Raw genomic sequence first — 16,486 nt, 5'->3', positions numbered from 1 at the left:
CTCTGGGCACTACAGCAATGGCTTCCAACACACAGTGCAGCCCCTATTACAGGTATAGAAGACAAAATTAGCCCCACATGTCTTTACTATGCATATTATAGGTAAGTTTCACTTAGTGTGGGAAACCTTTTTCAATGTCTTGACTTACGAGTATTTAAAATATAATTGTTGGTAATACATTATAAAGCAGGAAAGTGTAAAAGGAGAGGACCAAAGCAAGACCTGCAAGGCGGAGGTGGCTAGTTCCCTACCGAATGTGGAAATTAGGCTAGAAGGCAGATTTAACTTTACCTGTCATTTGAACCATGCTGGGGATAAAGAGCATAAACAGTTGTGATTCCTCTATTTATTGCTTTTAAGACAGAGGAACATCTTTTTCATAACCTATACTATTTCTGCCGTACTACTGCAATTAAATATTCAATTACTCCCAGGTCTGAGTGTGAACTGAGACTTTAAATACTCCTAGGCTGAGTGAAGGCTAATCTTTACTAAGTGCAGTTGCCTGCTTCTTAGACACAAGCACCATCACGTGGCCAATTTTTGTCACTTGAATTTGATTTAAACTTTTTGCTAAGATGAATCTCACTTATGGCAATTAATAAAACAGATGATCACAATTTTATTTAAGGAAACATCCAATAATAAAGCTAGATTCTGACCTTGTTTTGCTTACCAGAACATTTTGGAGAATATAAATCCTAAGAAATGTCTACAGCCCAGTTTCTATACTACACTTTCTTGTTACTAAATCTTTTCTATGTTAGACTCAAGGCCCTTTGTCATTTTGAAATTGGGACTCGTGTTTCTTAGGCACAAAAGCACTTTTGAAAATTTGACTCTGTCTCAGCTATTTGAAATAATCTTGTCATAGCAATACAGATACAGGAATCCTAAAAGATGATGTGACATCAGTCCCTATTTTATCCAACTATGTAATGTATGCAATATATGTATGAGTATATGCATGCATTTTATTTCACGTACATAGCTTTGAGACACTTTTTGGAAAATTGCTATAACTTAGCAAGGCATTTGTGAGAGAATTCTGCCTCCTGCTTCCCTTGATATGAACATTATAACACCTAAGAGACAATTGTTTACATGTTTAAAAACATCCTGAAAAGCTGCTTGTCCTAGAAAGGTCAAATGCCCTGCGTTTGGCAGCCTTCAACAGGTCCTAGCAATTTTGGGCACATTTACACAAGATGCTATGGCACAGTAGCAACAAGCTAATGCGCCGTAGCTGGTTGCTATGGCACAGTAGCATTGCCAGGCACTAACCATGTGGTGATGATACTGTGCAGTAACTCATTGCTACGGAGCAGCAGAGATGGGAAAAAAACATGCAGCGATAGTACTGTGCAATAAAGCCAGTTACTGTGCAGTAATTTAGTACTGGCTTATGCAAGTACTAAATGACTAAGCCATAACAACTGCACAGTCCACCATGTGTGTAGACAGTCACTGAGTTGGACTTGTGCTAAGGTAAAATTGCACTGTTTGACACAGACACACAGCAAACTGGAGGATACTACAGGGGGCAAAACAAGAAATGAAACAGACCACTGTATCAAATAATCAAGATGTCAGAACTCAGGAGACTGACTTCTTACTTTGACATACCAGTGACCACAATAATTCTGCTGTCAGGAGTATGTTTCATCACAAGAGCTCAAAATACAATGCATTTAAGTAATTCAGTCTTACAGTTCCTTTGTAAAATCACTGTCATCACCAAAATGGGCAGAACCAAGATTCACAAGACTTGTAAACCAAGAGACACAAGAGCCAACACAACAGTATCAGAACTAGGTCTAACATCCAGTCCCATGCTTGCATGCTACATCTGCGATCTTAGTCATGAAAGTCACTTTACCTTTACCAATAATTTCTGCATTTGCCATACAGGCAGCCCTCAGACTTTAGACACAATTGGTTCCTGAAAACCTCATCTTAAGTCAAAACGTAACTCGGAACCAATTTTCCCTTAGGAAACTGTTATAAATGGGGGATTGGTTCCTGAACCAAGGCCCAATACCCTATTCCCACCAAAAATAACCCAGAATGTTGTACTCAATCAATTATAGATGAGTATTATAGCTACATTAATGTATTTATATCGTAAATAGCAATCATACTGATTTGGAAGGACTTCTTTGAGGTGTCTTTGCTGGACTTTTTGAAGTGTTCTTGGCTGGAGCCTTCTCAGGAATCTTGGCTGCAGGTTTTTCTGGAGTCTTGTCTGCTTTCTTAAAGAAAGTGTCCAAGGAAGTTTGGACAGATGCTCTCCAGGGAGATGAGTGACGCAGCAAACTTGTTCGCTGGCATGGCATCGGCTCAAACATTGTAAAGTCGAAATTGAGGTCAGAAAGTTGAAACAGGGTGTCTATTTATAAACGTTGTAAGTGCAAAACATTGTAACTCGAAACATTGTAAGTTGAGGACTGCCTGTAATGGGGCTAATGTTAAACTGCCTCACAGGTTAGACTGTTAGACCATATTTGTATGATGGAAATACAAACTGTATTAAGCAGCCTATAAAGCTTAGAAGAAGCAGCAGCATAAGGAAAAATCAAACACCTTTTCATATACCATAGCTCTTTCACGGACAGCCTAGAAGTCAAAAAGAAAACTGGGAGCAAGGATGATGGTCAAGATTATTCATATACAACTTTTATTCCAATTTAGCAAATTTTTCCTCTCTATTTCTTAGTTATGAGCTTGCATGAAACACCCATTTTCCACATGAATCAACAACTGAACAGTTTTTCATTCTCAGGTTTATTTAAAGTTGACATCAAAAATTAAAAAAATAAAACCTAGTGACAAGAATCAAGCTTGGAAAGTCGCCATTCATTCTTAGATCCTCCTGGTTTATACACTGGGACCAAACCAACAATACTGGAATCTGGAGTGTAATCAAAATAATCTGCACCAAGGCTTTAAACTTCAGTCATTTTTATAGGAGAAAAGTGTTAAATTTCTCATTTCTTCGAGTAATCAATTAATTAGCTGCATAGTTAATACTGACAACTGAGAAGTCCATATACAATCCCCACAGAAACTAGACATTTTGCTTTTTCTCTAGCTCTAATTTGCGTTTCAAGCATTTCTTCTCCCATGTTCTGTTTCAATCTTCATCCCTCCCATGCTAGTTCTTTGGGTGAAGTTCTGGGCTTTCTGAAGAGAAAGCCTCTTTCCTACATTTAGATTTGGTTTGCTTTCTTGTTAGTCAACACTACTTTTTCAGCGTGACTGGAGATCAAGGCTGTATACCGCTTCCCTACAGGTTCCAAGTGCATGCTCTATGCAGCATTCCCACTGCCTGTGGGCCTCAAGACTAAGTCAGTTTAAAAGTAATGAACATTGTTACTGAATTATTAGTGAAGCTCACTCAGCCCTGGTTTGTCCTATGTTCACACTTTTAATTCCTCCCAGTTTCCCATTTATTTCATCCACCCTTCCATCAGAATTTTGGCCACACTGCTGCTTGTTAGAGGACTCTTAATCTAATTTGCTAATCTAGTCCTGATGGGGAATCACTATGTACAGGAACAGAAGCACAGGCATCATCAATCCCCACCCCCTCCTCCCCCCTTCCCACTTGCAGGGCATAATTTAGAGCAGCACACACAAGGATTTTCTACCAAATTTAAAACTTATGGAGAACACGGAAGCAGAAAAGAGCAAGCAGAGTTTTGGAAAGTCCAGCTATTTCCTCTTTCTGAACTTTGCTGCAGCTGCAGCATTGCCCTTTGCTTTCTTTTTGGTTGGTCCCTTGGGCTCTGGCTCCTTCCGCTTTGCTGAAGTAATGGAGCCAGTCACCTTGAAGAAGTCATCCAATCGACCCTGAGTGCTACCTTGGCGGCTCTTGCTCAACCTCTTGATCCCATTGCGGATCCGTTCTTCATTGAACTGCTTCTCCCCACACATAAACTGGACAAGACCATCTTCATCAGGCTCACCCCACTTTAACTCCACAGCCTCAGGGTCTACCACATCAGGCTGCAAAAAGAGGTGTTGGGCTTCCTTGTGCAGCCAGTTCTCAGGAACAGGGTACTTCTTGGTGTCTATGTGCTCCATGATCTTCTCAATGGTTTTATGTTGCTTGATGAGCTCAATGGCACGCTTGGGCCCAATACCACGGATGCTCTCACAGTAGTCACAGCCCAGGAGAATGCACAGGTCCACAAACTGCTCCCATGTCAGGTCCAGCTCCTGCAGGATGCGGTTCAGGTAGAATTCCTGGATAGGCAGTTTCTTGGCCTCGCTAGCTGTGAGGTGTCGCATGAGCACTGGACTGCCAAAGGTCAGGCAGTCCATATCCTCAGTGGCAGCTGCATAGACTTTGCCAGCTTTCACCAAGGCGGCACAGCTGGCTTCAGCCTCACCCGGTGCTTCCACATAAGGGATGCCCATCAATGAGAGCAGCTTCTTGCATTCATCATTATGCTGCTTGGTTACCTTGACCAATCTCTTGCTGAACTTCTCAACCTTCTCCTCCTCGCCTGCCTCCTGGGCCTCCTGCAGCTGCTTCTCCGCCTCAGCACGGCGCTCACTCCGCTTGGCCAGTTCCCCTGACTTCAGCTGGGGGGGCTTGCCATCGAAGACGTAGACAGGCTTGATGCCATTCTCCACCATGCGGATGGTGCGATAGAACATGCCCATCAGGTGGCTGGTGGTCTCGCCCTCCTCATTGTGCAGCACATCAGCCCCCTGGCGCACAGCAATCAAGAACTGGTAGATGCTCATGGAGGCGTCAATGGCCACCTTCCGCCCAAAGTAGCTCTTGATGTCATTCTCCCGGATGGCACTGGGAACCATGTCCGCAATCAGCTTGGCCAGGCCATGGATTCCCATCCTGGCAACAAGAAATGAGGAAGTGAGGACAGGAGCAGCCCTGGGGTCACATTAAGTTTCTGAGGACCACAGGCTTGCGTGGGACAAATGGAGTAAGCCAGGCCGCACCACATGAGCACTGCTGCCATAGCAGAGGTGCTTCACTTGCACCAGTAACCTGGTATGCCAGGAGCAGATGGAGGAGAGGGGCTAGACAAGGAAACTTGTCCTGCCCCCTTCAATCCCTCCTTGCAGGAACACAGGGAGGACCCATATAGGAGAGGAAGCCTCATCACCAAGTGCTGGGTTAGCCCTTCCCCACCTCTGCCCCCGCCAGTTACTGGCCTCAGAGCAGTGTTTCTCACCCTTTTTTGCTCCAGGACCCATTTGTAAACAATGAAGGGCAGTTCCAACACAGTGCCCCTCCTGCCCCCCAGCAGCTGCTGGCAGGCCAGACCTCTGCCAGCCTGCAAGGGAAAAGCCCCAACTTTCCATGTTTTTCTCTGTTACAGGCAAGTCCATTTGTAAAGCCCATCCGCACCCCTTTCATATGTTCCTGCGACCCACTTTTGGGTCACGGCTAGGGTGGCCATCATAGAGGACGTCCCTGTTTTCTGCTACTCTGTCCTCTATCAACACCACACCCGACCCCCTCTATTTTTCTCTTCCAACAGGAAGAGACAGGGCGGAGGGCAACTGGACTGTCCTCTACGATGGCCGCCCTAGCTACGACCCACGGGTTGAGAAACGCTGCCCTGGGAAGCGTCGCTGTCCTCACAGAAATGGGGCGGCTGCCGAGAGGAGGAAGTGGCAACCCGGGCCCCCTCCAAGCTCGGCAGCGTCCTGCCCCCACCCCGCATCCCAGCCTTCCTGCATGCCCCGCGCCCCGCCCGGCGCCGCTGAGGCGGGCAGTCGGGCACGCGGGAGTGACGGTTAGGACAGTTAGCGCGCGCCGAGCGTTCGGAGGGGGGCAGGGAGGGACTGTTACCTGCTGTCCCAGACCCAAGGCCGCCGCTGCCTCAGCGCCCGCGATCCGAATCCCCGCGCACCGGTCACGTGGGCGCCGCACCACCCCTCCCCCCAGCCACCCGGCTGCGCGCGCGCGGGAACGAAGACAGCTGCTGCCGGACCACACCTCCCGACAGCCCCGCGCGCCCCTTTCCGCAGCCGCCTCTTCCTGCTCCGGGGTCAGAGGTGACGAGCGACGTGTCCTTCCGTTGCCGGGGAGCGGGGCGGCGGCAGCGGCGACATGGTGAGTGGGGGGCAGCGGCGGGAGTTGTGGAGGAGGGGAAAGGCAGGACCTCCAGCGTCTCACCCGCCTTCTTCCCCTGTCCTCCCCTCCAATTGCAGGAGCTGGAGGCGATGAGCCGCTACACGAGCCCGGTGAACCCGGCCGTGTTCCCGCACCTCACCGTGGTGCTGCTGGCCATCGGCATGTTCTTCACCGCCTGGTTCTTCGTGCATCCGCCTCGGCCCGTGGGTGGGGAGGGGAGGGCAGAGCAGAGGAGTGGGCAGCGCTGCCAGGGCCTCCGTAGGAAATGATCGTATTGGAAGCTCAAAACTACCGTACACGGTGAAAAAAATAGGTATATAAGTATGCAAATGAGCCTTCTTGTTTACTTTATATTGCCCAGTGTAAGTGAGGAGTGACTGAGAGAGACCTGGGGCATCAAAGTTAGAGCATTTCTTTATTTCAAGGCAAGCTGCCATAAGAAAGTGCTGGCAGCAATCCCAAAAGTCGCTTGCGACTCTCTGAGAATAACTAGGGTTTTGCATGTGCTGCCTCAAAAACGACGGTATGTTTTGCAGACAAGGTACTCCGGGTGAACCGTGTCTGCCTATGTCCATACACCAACACGGCTACAACCCACATCCCAGTCATATGTTTTGAGCACTTTTACTGTTATTGCTCATATATTGTGCAAAAGATGAAACTGTTATACGGATATGATAGTTATCGTACACCGGGGAACACTGAAGGGGAATAAACATCCACAGAAACCTGGGGAGGGGACAGAGGCACTTAGACCCCGTCCCTGACTGCCCCAGCCCCAAGTGTGTGTTGGGGTTGAACCTAAAGGAGAAGAGCTGGGGCAGGCTTGGGCTTTTTCATTAGGCTCCCTGAGAGGCCTAGGGGTGCAGTGGGCAAGGCTGTTTCTCCTCCTGCCCCGCAGCCAGGGTCTTAGGCTGCATAGGACATGCCTCCCAACCCCTGCAGCTGCCCCCCTGCCTTGCTGGCTGGGAGGATTTGCCTTCCCATGTCCCACAGTTCCAGCCATTGCCTTAACTAGCACCTGCAGCTACGAAGTGACCTCCACCAAGTACACACGGGACATCTACAAGGAGCTACTCATTTCCCTGGTGGCTTCGCTCTTCATGGGCTTCGGAGTCCTTTTCCTGCTGCTCTGGGTCGGGATCTACGTGTGAGGCTCAGCCAGGGGACGTGCCAGGTAAGGCTTAGAGGACCTCCCCCAGTGACCACTGGCCTTCGAACAAGTCCAAGGAGCCAGTGGACACTACCCAGTGAAACTGTCTAGAGGTGTGCACAGGTGAGAGACAGGAACACACCAAGGGATCCTCCTGGCCAGAGCCTGTTTCTCATCAGCTAGATGGCCAGCCTAACTAGGGCCAGGAGGAAGGGTACAGAGCAGGAAACAGAATATTGCCATGCTACCGTAGAATCATCTAAATTAGGGTTGGAAAGGATCTCGGGGGGTCATCTAGCCCAACCCCCTACTCAAAGCAGGACCATCCCCACCAAAGCTTTGTCTAGCCAGGTCTTAAAAACCTCCAAAGATGGAGATTCCACCACCTCTTTGGGTAACCTGTTCTAGTGTTTTACTACTGTCCTAGTCAGAAAGTTCTTCCTAATATCTAACCTGAACTGCAAACTTGAGACCATTTTTCCTGTTCTGTCATCTGCCACTAATGAGAACAGTCTAGTTCCATTCTCCATCCTCTTTTGAACCTTCTGCTCCTATAGGAAGAGCTGCTACTGGCTAATGCTCCTACAGACTGTAATAAAGTCTGTAGCTTTTCTGGAGGCAGAGCCTTCTGGAGCCTGTCCCTACAGATGTGAAGCCCTTTAACAGTGTTCCCAACAAGGGCACTTAAAGGAAGGCAGCTGAGCAGCATACTCTCAGCCTTCTAAGTTAGTTACCTTACAAGTGTGTTATTTAAGGAATCAGTTTTAATGATGTAAACTGGGATTTCAAGGCATTGTATTTCAGTCAGGTATTGTCTGTTTTCATTCTCACGCTCTAGTACCAGTTGATAGCAGCAGGAATGCAGCTGTTTTTTGCAGAGCATCCCAATCATTTCTGTGCTCCTGGATCAAAGAAGTGATAAAGAAGTTGGTTTCCAATCTGAGTTTATGGTTTGAGCCCTAGTCTTTTCCTGCCAAAAATTCCTAAGGTATTTTTTCTGGAACCAGCTTCCAAGGGAAGTGGTGCTGGCTCCTGCCCTGGGGGCCTTTAAGAGGAGGCTGGATAGTTACCTAGCTGGGGTCATATTAGCTCAGTATTCTCTCCTGCCCAGGGTAAGGGGTCAGACTTGAAGATCTACTTAGGTCCCTTCCAACCCTACATCTATGAATCTATGAATCCATCTGGGGGCCATGTGATTGGAAGCAATTTTGCTTACAGCGGGAGGTTTGTAGCAGACTCTGTTTTTCTGGAAAGGCGTCTGATCAGCCTCCTAACTCTTATTTCATATTCCAGATGGGACACCCCACAGAAGCTACACCTTTTCTATTTTTGTACTTTAAGGATATGGCCCATTGCAGACCTGGACTGTGCTCCTGTCAGATGATTGCAGCCAATGCAACACCTCAAGCCTGAATAAAACAAGTTCTGTGATGTACCAAATTCTGGGCTCCTGATTTGTTTCAGGTGCTCTTTATCTGACTCTTTCAAACTTACTCAGAACATATCACACAGTTAGCATGCTCCAGAGTAACTCCTACGTTGTGTGCAGAAACCGAATGTCCTTTTCACAATTTCCCGTAAGCAGCAGCCAAACTGAGAGAAACTTAGCAGAGTCTTGACTTGGGCCTGCTCATCTCTTCAGTGAAACTGCAGGGCTAGTTTTCCGGTTGTCCCTGACAGATGTACAGTAACCGATCATCATGGAGTGAAAGTTCAGTGTTGAAGGTGAATTTCAAACAAAAAATTCTTTACAGCATCTAGCAGGAATATAAGCATATTATAAAAAGGGTTTTTTTTAAAAAAAAGGAATTCTTTTGCAGTGAGCACTGGACCAAGTAGCTGTTTAACAGTTATTTATCTTCCCTAGAGGCTGTGCTTCTCTGTTAGGTACCTGGAGACAACCGTTAGGTTCAACTGCACAATTTTGCATCATAATGAAGCTAGCACAGAAATGCGAAGAAAACTGGAACTTTTGTACAGGTTTAATGCAGTGAACATTGCTTTCCCTTAGCTAGAATTTAGTCAGCAGAATTGTTAGAGGCATAAATCACTTATATTGTTAAAATTTGCTTTGCACTGCTATTCTGACGTCAGTTATTTCCCCCAAGATGTATATGGCTTTGGGTTAGGAATGGAACACAGATTAACCCAGTCATCCTGAGATATTTGGGAAGCGGAAGACCTGAAGGAAGAACAAGTAGGAGGGGGAAACAGGGGAGGTGCTCTCATACTTCCTGAGAAATCAGGGCAATCAACTAGTTGTCTCAGGTGACTATACACCTGAGCCTAGGAAACAAGCAGGAAGAAACAGAAGTCCTTGCACAGTCATGAAACTGACATGATTGGAATAACAGAGACTTGGTGGGACAGCTTTCATGACTGGAGCGCTGTCATGGATGAGTACAAACTGTTCAGGAAGGACAGGCAGGGGAGAGGAGGAGTTGCACTTTATGGAAAAGCTGTATGATTGCTTAGAGCTCCAGTAAGAAACTAGAGATAGGCCTGTTGAGAGTCTCTGGATTATGGTCAGAGGGGAGAGCAACAAAGGTGATGTGGGGGTCTGCTGTAGACTACCAGACCAGGAGGAAGTGGGTGGTGGATGAGGCTTTCATAGAATCATAGAATAACAGGTGTGATCAGGCAACTTCTGCTACCTGTCTGAAGAATAATCATTCTTCAGACAGGTAGCTGAAGTTGCCTGATCACAGGCCTTGGTTCTCATGGGGGATTTCAGTCACTCTGATCTGCTGGGAGGGCAATACAGCAGTACACAGACAATCCAGGAAGTTTTTGGAGAGTGTTGGGGACAACTTCTTGAAGCAAGTGCTGGAGTGGCCAATTTGGGGCTATGCTATGTTGACCTGCTGCTCACAAATGGATGCACTGGTGGAGAATGTAGTAAGTGGATGGCAGCTTGGGCAGCAGTGACCATGAGATGATTCAGTTCAGGATCCTGAGGAAAAGAAGGAAGGAGAGCACCAAAGTAAGGACCCTGGACTTCAGAAAAGCAGACTTTGACTTGCTAAGGGAACGCATGGGCAGGATCCCATAGGAAGCCAGTCTAAGGGGGAGAGAAGACCAAGAGAGGTGGCTACTTTCAAGAAATCTTACTGAGGGTTCAGGAACAAACTGTCCCAATGGTCAGGAAGAGTAGCAAGCTCTGCAGAAGTTCAGCTTGGCTTAGGGAACTCTTCACTAAACTAAATCACAAAAAGGAATCTTATAAGACGTGGAAACTTGGATAAATAACATGGGAAGAATATAAGAGCATTGCTCAGGCAGTCAGGATAGCCAAAGCACAATTGGAACTAGCAATGGATATAAAGGTTAACAAGAAAGGTTTCTACAAGTATGTTGGTAGCAAGAGGATGATCAGGGAAAGTATGGGTCCATTACTGAATGGGGGAGGCAGCCTAGTGACAGGATGCAGAAAGGGCTGAAGTGCTCAGTGCCTTTTTTGCCTCCATCTTCACAGGCAAGGTCAGCTCCCAGACTACTGCACCAGGCAGCACAGTTTGGAAAGGAGGTGAGCAGCCCAGAGCAGTGAAATAATAGGTCAGGACCTATTTATAAAAGCTGGACATGTACAAGTCCATGGGGCTAGATGGGATGCACCTGAGGGTGCTGAAGGAGTTGGCTGATGAGACTGTATAGCCACTGGCCATCTTTGAAAACGCCTAGTGATCAGGACAGGTCCTGGATGATTGGAAAAGGGCAAATGTAATGCCCATATATAAGAAAGGGAAAAAGGAGAATCCAGGGAACTACAAGTGAGTCAGCCTCACCTCAGTTCCTGGAAAAATCATGGAGCAGATCCTCAAGAAATCCATTTCTAAGCATTTGGAGGAGAAGAAGGTGATTAGGAACAGTCAGCATGGATTCACCCAGGACATGTCATGGCTGACCAACCTGATTGCCTTCTATGACTAGGTGTCTGGCTCTGGGTGCAGGGAGACCAGTGGATGTGGTATATCTTGACTTTAACAAGGCTTTTGATATGGTCTCCCACAATGTTTTCGCAGCCAAGCTAAGGAAATGTGGGCTGGATGAATGAACTGTAAGGTGGATAGAAAACTGGCTGGAGCATCAGGCTCAGAGAGTAGTAATCAATGGCTCAATGTCTAGTTGGCAGCTAGTATCACCTGAAGTGCCTCAGGACTGACCCCAGTTTTGTTCAATGCCTTCATCAAAGACCTGGAAGATGACTTAGAGTGCACCCTCAGCAAGTCTGCAGATAACATTAAGCAGTGGGGAGTGGTAAATATGCTAGAGGGTAGAGCTAGGATTCAGAGCGACTTAGAGAAGTTGAAGGATTGGGCCAAAAGAAATCTCATATGATTCAACAAGGACAAATACAGAGTCCTGCACTTGGAACAGAACAATCCCATTCATCAGTATAGGCTGATGGCTGACTTGCTGGGCAGCAGCTCTGTAGAAAAGGGCCTGGGTGTTTATGAATGAGCCAGCAGTGTGCCCTTGTTGCCAAGAAGGCTAATGGCATACTGGGCTGCATTAGTAGGAGTGTAGCCAGCAGGTCAAGGGAAGTTATTATTTCCCTCTATTCAGCATTTGAAGTAATGTGTTGAGTTTTGTCCCCCACAGAAAGGACGTGGACAAATTAGAGAGAGTCCAGGGGAGGGCAACAAAAATGGTGATGGGGCTGAGGCATGTGAGTTATGAGGAGAGGCTAAGGGAAGTGGGCTTATTTAATCTAGAGAAGAGAAAACTGAGGGGGATTTAATAGCAGCCTTCAACTACCTGAAGCAGGGTTTGAAAGGATGGAACTAGGCTGTTCTCAGTGGTGGCAGATGACAGAGCAAGAAGCAACTGTCTCATGTTGCAGCAGGGGAAGTTTAGGTTAGATATTAGGAAGAGCTTTCTCACTAGAAAGATAGTAAATGCTTGAACAGGTAACCCAGGGAGGTGGTGGAAGCTCCATCCTTGGTGGTTTTCAAGCCTTGTCTACACAAAGCTTTGGCTGGGATGATGTAGTTGGGGATGGTCCTACTTTGAGCAGGGGTTTGGACTAGATGACCTCCTGAGGTCCCTTCAAATCCTGATTTTCTATGATAACCTCATGGATCCTGATCTGTAGTTTGGACCACTGGATCTTTCACTGTAGTCAGTATAATCCAGATCCTCTTCTTGGTCACCATGTTCCTCACCATCTCAGCAGCAGTCAACCACTACTGATGGATGTTACTAATTTGCTCACATGATCCAACTCAGGCAGTTGTACTAACACTACAATGGTACCCATCATCCATTACTCAACAGAATCCAGATATGATGAGCAGATGTTCTTCCAAGCTCTCACCTGCATTCTCTTGAGGATCTAGCATGTTTCCCTTCTTTTATAGTATCTCCCTTAGGCCACTGCAGAGACAGAAATCCATCACAGGCCCTAAAGAGCCAAGGGCACTTACATAATGTTGGGAAGAAAGGATAGGAAGTGTCACAGAAGAGCAACCTGACCAAACACTTCATTGAATTGAAACTCAGCAAGGAAAGGTTAAATCAAGGACAGTAAGAGACCAGGGATGGGCAATTATTTTGACTAGAAAGCCAATGAATAAGTTTTGTTGAGCTATTGAGGGCTGTGGGGGAAGAGGTGCAGCGAGAGATGCCAATTGATCCTATCCTGCCTGCCAGCAGGAGCCTGAGGAGGGAGGGTTGTGCCCCACACTGCTTTGCCGTGCTGCACCTGGGACCAGAGCCAGGGCCAGGCTGTGCAGTGCAGCATGTAGACTCCTCCACATCCCAGCAATCCACCTCCCACCCAGCTTCTTGTTAGTGCTTCACAGGGCCCACATGGGACAGGTTGCAATGCAGCACACCAAGTAGCCATACTATCTGCCTACTGTGATAAGACATTGCTGTTACACTGCACCACCAGAAAAGTCAGGAGCGGCTGCCCCAGGCTGAGTCCTTCCCATGGCCAGCACAAACTCATTTAGCAGCGCTGTGATGGCAGCAGCTCATTGCAGCAAGTGAGCAGGACAGCTACTCGGTGCAGTACATCTCACCCTGTCCCATGCAGGCTTGGCTACCAGTGGCTGTGGTGCTAGAACTGTATAGCAGTGCAAACAAGAAGCCAGGTGGGAGGTGCAGTAGTGGAGAAGTCCACATGCTGAGCAGCCTGGCTCACCCCTGGTTAAGGCGGAGTAGAGCTGCACAGGGTGCAGCCCTCCTTTAGGTTTCCAGTGGCAGCTGGTGGGCTGGATAGAAGCAACTAGCAGGCTGGACATGGCCCGCAGGCCGTATTTTGCCCACCCCTGTAATAGACTGTTCTGTTGCTGCAGGTGACAGGACAAGGAGTAACATTCTTAAATTACAGCAGGGGAGATTTAGGTTGGATATTAGGAAGAACTTTCTATGAGGATGGTTAAGCCTTGGAACAAACTACTTGGAGAGGTTGTGGAATCTCCATTCTTTGACGTTAGTAAGAGCAAATTACACTAATGCTTTGACTGGCATAATTTAGACATAAATGAACCTACCTTGAGCCAAGGGGTTGGACTAGATCCTGAGGTCCATTCCAGCCTCACGTTTTTATTATATTATTTTCCCATCTTTTTCTAATGACCTCAGAAAACAGTGCCACCAGGGTGAAGAGCAGCTGGTGGAACAAGGACAAAACTGAACAACTGAAGGAGAGAATAACAGAGGCTGGTGATCCACCTAGTTCTGTTTATCAGTTGGTTCAAAGCTTCATAGTTCTATCCAAATCATTACTATACCAGGATAACCTCTGAAGTTCTTCTATAAATTGGTAAATAAAAGCAACACACACATATGCTTTTCAGCTTGCTAGGAAACATGGTGCCTTTTGCCCTTGTAAGGAGCTGGCCAATAGTAGAGTTGCTTTTTGTCTAAATTGGATTGTCAAACTCAGTTGCTAAAAATGAAGAATACAAAACAGAAGAGCCAGCTTGTGCAGAATGTTATGTCACATCCACTATCTCAACAAGAAAGGATTCCATGAGCATGTATGCCTCATGGGCACTATTCTCACCTGCAGCTCCCAGTTAAAGGCAAGGGCTCAAGAGGTAATCTCATCTATGTATATGATCCACACCAAGACCTCTTGGAGAGAAAAACTCACAAAACACAAAACAAAACAAAGAACCAGTGTGACAAAAAACTTCTGGTTCAGGGAGTTTGATTATACAGTGAACTTCCACTGTAAATTTAATCAATTCTGTATTTCAGCTACTTGGCAATACTGTATATAAAAAACTATATATGAACACATCCAAGTAAAATGTAACTCCATGAAGCCCAACAGACACCAACCGTACTGACCTAAATTTTACTCTGCAGCACAAAGGGATCAAGTCAAAAGGGACTTGGGGATTGTAACATCCAATGTTGCAAAGTAGAAATTGCAAAGTGAACCAAAATAGAATCCAGAAACATGAGTTAGATGCCTGGACTCCCTACCTATTGCACAGAAGAAGTTACAGTGGGATTCAGAATAACTTCTAGTGAGCTGAATGCTGAAGACAGTCATGCATGTCACAGACTCGTTCAGGGCTGCAGTGGGGTGCCTGCCTCCTAGAGTTCGTAATGAATGTAGACTAAAGTCCTTTCTTTCCCAAAATAAGCAGAAATCACTCTCTTCTTTTAAACACCTTACTGGAGCAAGAACCCCTATTATACAACATTTGGGTTGTTTGAGCTCTCACCTCATCACTAGGGTATAGATCAGGCTCCCTCTTAGTCCAGCAAATCTGGACTTCTTTTCTGACTGGTAACCCTATTTCAATAGGTGCCGGGGGGGGGGGAGTGGCCCCATCCTAGAATAGCAAATAGCTTGGTGGGTAGGCACTCTCCACCAGGAGATGCTAGTCTGAATCCCCTTAGAGGAAAGAGCAAATACTGGTACTTCCTAGGTAAGGGCTCCTCCCATTGGCTATAGAAAGGATTGTGGTGTGTTAAGGCACTTCACTCTTGGCTCATTATGGAAGGCAAGATTGGAGAAAGCCTGTTGAACCAAGCTGCCCAGGGGAGATAGGGAGAGGAACATCTAGCTTTTGGATCCTGGGCAGTCTTAAACACCACTCAACCCTGGCAAGACACAATTACAGGATTTTATGGTGGCAAGATGCCACAGGTTGTGGTAGCAGTAGAATGTGCCAGGGCAGATTTCAAAACTGATTTTGTACCTAGGCCCAGCTAAGTGTTTTTTGTGACTGTGTCCTTGAGATAGCATAATAACAGGCATTACAGAAAAATAATATGGTAGAGATAAGACAGCTGAGAAGACCCAATACCAAAAATACAGTAAGTGTGCTAATAATTAGATAATGCTGCATGCTGTAAGATTTTCATAGTTTGGTCTGTTGTTCATCACAGTGGACAATGCAGGATCCAAGCAACAAAGGCTTAGGAGCTGGGTGAGTAGCAGGGAATTGAGAGGAAGTCTCACAGGTAGCAAGTCACAAAACAAAGTACACAGTGCTCTCAGAAACCTGGAAGTCCTCATTCCTACCTACTAGCTACAGAAAGGGGCCTCCAAATCTTTCATTCTGTTAATCGTTGTAAAAAAAAAAACATGATTGTTACAGACAATAGCCCTTCACCATGGCCCTCTGAAATTTTTAGTGCTCATTTGGAGCTGCAGGCAAGTGTATCCTGTGCCTACAATGCTAAATGGGCACTACCAAAGAGAGGCCAAGGCAGGCAGCGGAGTTATTGGAGGGAGAGAGTTATGATGGCTGAGTCACTTCTGAAGTTACAGTGCTAACAGTTCAGCCCCTCTGCCTGTGGCACCCAGTGGGTCCTATCCAGGGGCAACTGCTATATCACTGATGGCAAAGTATACAACAGTAGCTTATATGATGTAACAGTGGAAATCTGGGTTAGCATCCTATAGCATTGCTACAAGCTCAGGTACGGAGCTGGATTCCAGCTTTTTTCACCACCTAAGCAACAAAACATGCAGCCTTCTAGGGCAAGTAGAAAGGAATGTATTTTCTTGGCTCTGACTTGCTCTGTGGTCCTGGTTTAACTATTGATTTTATCACACCACCCATAAAAGGAGTTAGGAAGGCTTATCCACTTCATAGTTTCATAGTTTCTAGGGTCGGAAAGGACCTGAGCAGATCACCTAGTCCAACGCCCTGCCATGGCATGAAAGAATACTGGGGTCAAATGACCCCAGCAAGATGTTCATCTAACCTCCTCTTAAACACCCCCAGGGTAGGAGCCTGCAC

At 46.6% G+C, this 16,486-nt stretch overlaps 2 protein-coding genes across 3 annotated transcripts; one reads left to right on the top strand and one right to left on the bottom strand.

The window, feature by feature from the left end:
• Positions 1-3,112: 3,112 nt before the first annotated feature.
• Positions 3,113-5,912, bottom strand: FEN1 (flap structure-specific endonuclease 1). Of its 2 annotated transcripts, none has more exons than XM_019547333.1 (2): positions 5,831-5,912; positions 3,113-4,864 (listed from the first exon to the last, which is right to left on the bottom strand). In XM_019547333.1, the coding sequence occupies exon 2, from the start codon at positions 4,861-4,863 to the stop codon at positions 3,715-3,717; it is 1,149 nt and encodes a 382-aa protein (XP_019402878.1). In that variant the 5' UTR covers position 4,864; positions 5,831-5,912; the 3' UTR covers positions 3,113-3,714. The 2 variants fall into 2 exon arrangements, with proteins under 2 accessions (XP_019402878.1, XP_019402877.1); XM_019547332.1 differs by lacking the exon at positions 5,831-5,912 and adding an exon at positions 5,621-5,713.
• Positions 5,913-6,000: 88 nt separating this feature from the next.
• Positions 6,001-7,292, top strand: TMEM258 (transmembrane protein 258). Its single transcript, XM_019547334.1, has 3 exons — positions 6,001-6,094; positions 6,193-6,302; positions 7,143-7,292. The coding sequence occupies exons 1-3, from the start codon at positions 6,092-6,094 to the stop codon at positions 7,267-7,269; spliced, it is 240 nt and encodes a 79-aa protein (XP_019402879.1). The 5' UTR covers positions 6,001-6,091; the 3' UTR covers positions 7,270-7,292.
• Positions 7,293-16,486: the final 9,194 nt, after the last annotated feature.

This window comes from Crocodylus porosus, unplaced genomic scaffold, assembly GCF_001723895.1.
Source record: "Crocodylus porosus isolate Cpor-Errol unplaced genomic scaffold, CroPor_comp1, whole genome shotgun sequence".
Taxonomy (NCBI): Eukaryota; Metazoa; Chordata; order Crocodylia; family Crocodylidae; genus Crocodylus; species Crocodylus porosus.
The sequence above is the reverse complement of the archived record's forward strand: the minus strand, read 5'-3'. Positions and strand labels throughout refer to the sequence as shown.

What these genes read in the sequence shown, in the direction of transcription:
- FEN1 (XM_019547333.1), bottom strand. Translation starts at nt 4,863, where the DNA reads ATGGGAATCCATGGCCTGGCCAAGCTGATTGCGGACATGGTTCCCAGT.
- TMEM258 (XM_019547334.1), top strand. An exon ending in TTCACCGCCTGGTTCTTCGT is followed by an intron (nt 6,303 to 7,142) that starts GCATCCGCCTCG and finishes TAGCACCTGCAG; the next exon opens with CTACGAAGTGACCTCCACCA.